This window comes from Leptonychotes weddellii, unplaced genomic scaffold (genome assembly GCF_054177405.1).
Source record: "Leptonychotes weddellii isolate Sample4059 unplaced genomic scaffold, ASM5417740v2 HiC_scaffold_21452, whole genome shotgun sequence".
In the NCBI taxonomy this organism is placed as follows: domain Eukaryota; kingdom Metazoa; phylum Chordata; class Mammalia; order Carnivora; family Phocidae; genus Leptonychotes; species Leptonychotes weddellii.
This window is the reverse complement of record NW_027802244.1, coordinates 1-3,001: the sequence shown is the minus strand read 5'-3', so window position 1 is coordinate 3,001 and position 3,001 is coordinate 1. Positions and strand designations below refer to the sequence as shown.

General features: G+C 64.5%; 1 protein-coding gene across 4 annotated transcripts; it reads left to right on the top strand.

Moving 5' to 3' along the window:
- Positions 1-6: 6 nt before the first annotated feature.
- On the top strand, positions 7-2,825 carry LOC102745182 (NOP2/Sun RNA methyltransferase 5). Of its 4 annotated transcripts, none has more exons than XM_081810279.1 (7): positions 7-926; positions 1,013-1,128; positions 1,431-1,609; positions 1,730-1,940; positions 2,250-2,390; positions 2,473-2,582; positions 2,692-2,825. In XM_081810279.1, the coding sequence occupies exons 1-7, from the start codon at positions 114-116 to the stop codon at positions 2,706-2,708; spliced, it is 1,587 nt and encodes a 528-aa protein (XP_081666405.1). In that variant the 5' UTR covers positions 7-113; the 3' UTR covers positions 2,709-2,825. The 4 variants fall into 4 exon arrangements, with proteins under 4 accessions (XP_081666405.1, XP_081666404.1, XP_081666403.1 ...); XM_081810278.1 differs by having other exon boundaries at positions 2,473-2,596; positions 2,694-2,825; XM_081810277.1 differs by having other exon boundaries at positions 2,473-2,825.
- The last annotated feature ends 176 nt before the right edge of the window (positions 2,826-3,001 follow it).

The window sequence follows — 3,001 nt, the reverse complement described above, 5'->3', positions numbered from 1 at the left end:
TCAGCGAACAGGTGGCGGCCAGGCTAGCAGCCGAGTCGTGTCTCCCCGTCACGCCCACCCTGCCCGCTGCACCTTTCTGTCCTCCCAGAGCCTGCCTGTCATTTTCTATCTTCATGGGCCGAAGAACCTCCTGGTCTCCCCACTTCCAGACTTGGGGCAGCTGTGGTTGGCTGCAGAAAGTTCTCCCAGCGGAAGACCCTTCCTGGGCTGGCCCCTGGGCTGTGCCCCCTGCTTCCCGGGCCGCGGTGCTCCCCTGCACCCCCGCACCTCCTCGGAGTTTGACAGCTCTGGGAAGTCGCCTCCGCTCCCTCCCTTTCCCCTGCTGCCCGTGGAGGCCAGGGTGGTGCAGCGGGGGCCGGCCGCTTGGCCTGGGGCAGCCGCCTGCCCCGTGCTCCGTCCCGGAGCTCGGTGAGCGCGCCTTTTGCCCCCGCCCCTCCCGCCAGCGCCCACCGGCCCGGCGTATGTTTCCAAGCACTGACTGGCGTTTCGTGAGCGCCTCCCTTGTGCGGGCTGCTTTCCTAAGTGTCTCGGACATAGTAACTCCGTCCTCAACGGCGACCGTGCCCCAGAAGCGCGAGGGGGTGAGACCCCCCCCCCGCGCCCGCCCCGGTCAAACGGCGGCGGTGGGACCCCAGGGCTGGCCTGAGCGCCCACTCGTTCCCTCACCTGCCGCCTCTCCCTTTCTCCGTAGCAGCGCGAGAAACGTGGGGTCACAGGTAAGAGGCCCAGCCTGGCGCTCGGCCTGCGGCAGCTCCCAGCATGCTCGGTGCTTCTTGTTCCCTGGCAGCCTCGAGGACGCGCGGGCCCTCCGCGGCAGGTGCTTTCTTCTGGATCCCTTGTTGCCCGAGCTGCTGGTGTTTCCGGCCCAGACGGATCTGCACGACCACCCACTGTACCGGGCCGGTCACCTCATCCTACAGGACAAGGTGGGGCAGGCGGCCGGGGGGGCGGGGCGCGCACGCGTGGGCCGGCCGGGGGTCCCGGTGCCCCAGCGCTGCGCTCTGCCCGCCAGGCCAGCTGCCTCCCAGCCGCGCTGCTGGCCCCGCCCCCGGGCGCCCACGTCATCGACGCCTGTGCCGCCCCCGGCAACAAGACCAGTCACTTGGCCGCTCTCCTCCAGAACCAGGGGTGAGTGCCACGGTCAGCCCGGGCGGGGGGACACGGTGCCAGTTCCGTCCTTGGAGGTCGGGCACTGTATTCCAGCCGGGCCCGGAGGCCCAGAGGAATTCCATCGGGACCTGTTGGTGCTGGAGCCCTACGCTCAGCTGCCCAGCGGGCGGCCGGTGGGAGATCTGAAGCCCCAGGGTCAGGTCCCTCCAACTGGACACTGTCCCTTCTTTCCTGTGCCCCGAATGGACGTGTTCCTGCCTGTCAGATCTGTGGGCCCTTAGGTGCCCGGTGATCCGCCCCAGCTCTCCCCTGTCCCCCAGGAAGATCTTTGCCTTTGACCTGGATGCCGGGCGCCTGGCGTCCATGGCTACCCTGCTGGCCCGGGCTGGGGTCTCGTGCTGCGAGCTGGCGGAGGAAGACTTCCTGGCGGTCTCACCCTCTGACCAGCGCTACCGTCGGGTCCAGTACATCTTACTGGATCCTTCTTGTAGCGGCTCAGGTGAGATGGGGACAGAGTGTCTGAGGGACCTGCAGCTCCGGCGTCTGCGTTGGCCTCGTGAGAAGCAGAGCATCTCCGTTCGAAGTGAGGCCGTCTGCAGCTGACACGCTTTGTCCCTAGGAATGCCAGCCAGACAGTTGGAGGAGCCCGGGGCAGGCACCCCGAGCAAGGCACGGCTGCAGGCCCTGGCCGGGTTCCAGCAGCGAGCACTGCGCCACGCGCTCACCTTCCCCTCCCTCCAGCGCCTGGTCTACTCCACGTGCTCCCTCTGCCAGGAGGAGAATGAAGATGTGGTGCGCGACGCCCTGCAGCAGAACCCAGGGACCTTCAGGTAGCGGGGCGGGCGGGGGGAGGGGGTCCCGCCGGGGTCCTGGGGAAGGGGGCTGCTCTCTTTTTTTTTTTTATTAAAGATTTTTATTTATTTATTTGAGAGAGTGAGAGAGAGAGAGAGAGAGCATATGAGAGGGAGGAGGGTCAGAGGGAGAAGCAGACTCCCCGCTGAGCAGGGAGCCCGATGTGGGACTCGATCCCGGGACTCCAGGATCATGACCTGAGGCGAAGGCAGTCGCTTAACCAACTGAGCCACTCAGGCGGGGGGCTGCTCTCTTTTTACCCAGAACTCTGCCCATCTTCTCCACAGGCTAGCTCCCGTCCTACCCTCCTGGCCCCACCGAGGCCTCGGCACTTTCCCCGGGGCTGAACACTGCCTCCGGGCCTCCCCCGAGACCACGCTCACTGGTGGCTTCTTTGTTGCCGTTCTGGAAAGGGTAGAGGTGCCGAGGTGAGTGAGGAGGCAGGCACGGGGGCTGCATGGAAGGTGCCGGAGGCCCGGGCTGCACCTAACTTAGGTACTTTCCTTCTAGCTCAGTCCCGCAGGCTGAAGCAGCGGCGCCCGAACCCACACCCAGCGCAGCCCCGCGGAGGAAGAGACGGCGCCAGGCCGTGGCTCCTGGCGCGCAGCCCCGCACACAGCCCCGCACACAGCAGGTCCGCAGGGCTTCTCCTTCTCGGGTGGGGAGGAAGAGCCCGCTCCTCCCCGCAGCTCAGCCAGCAGGTTTTTGAAAGGTTTTTTTTATTGCTTTAGAAAGGAAAGCGGTAACCCTGAATCTCCAGTGGGGGACAGAGTGGATTTCCTCGTCCTCTGGGTCCCTTCCCGGGGCCGTGTTCCTGCTGGTGAGAGAATTCTGCCCACAGAAATAAAAGGCGGGACACGGAATACGATAGATCACAGTTGTTTTTTATTCTTAATGACATAAGCAAGGAGAAAAATCTCACATTCATACTAAAAATTCCAACTAGACTCACAGGAATTAACTCTTTGTCATGGAAAGTCCCAGCCTCCCGTTCCTGTCCAGTGCACGTCCGTGTACACACACACACACACACACACAC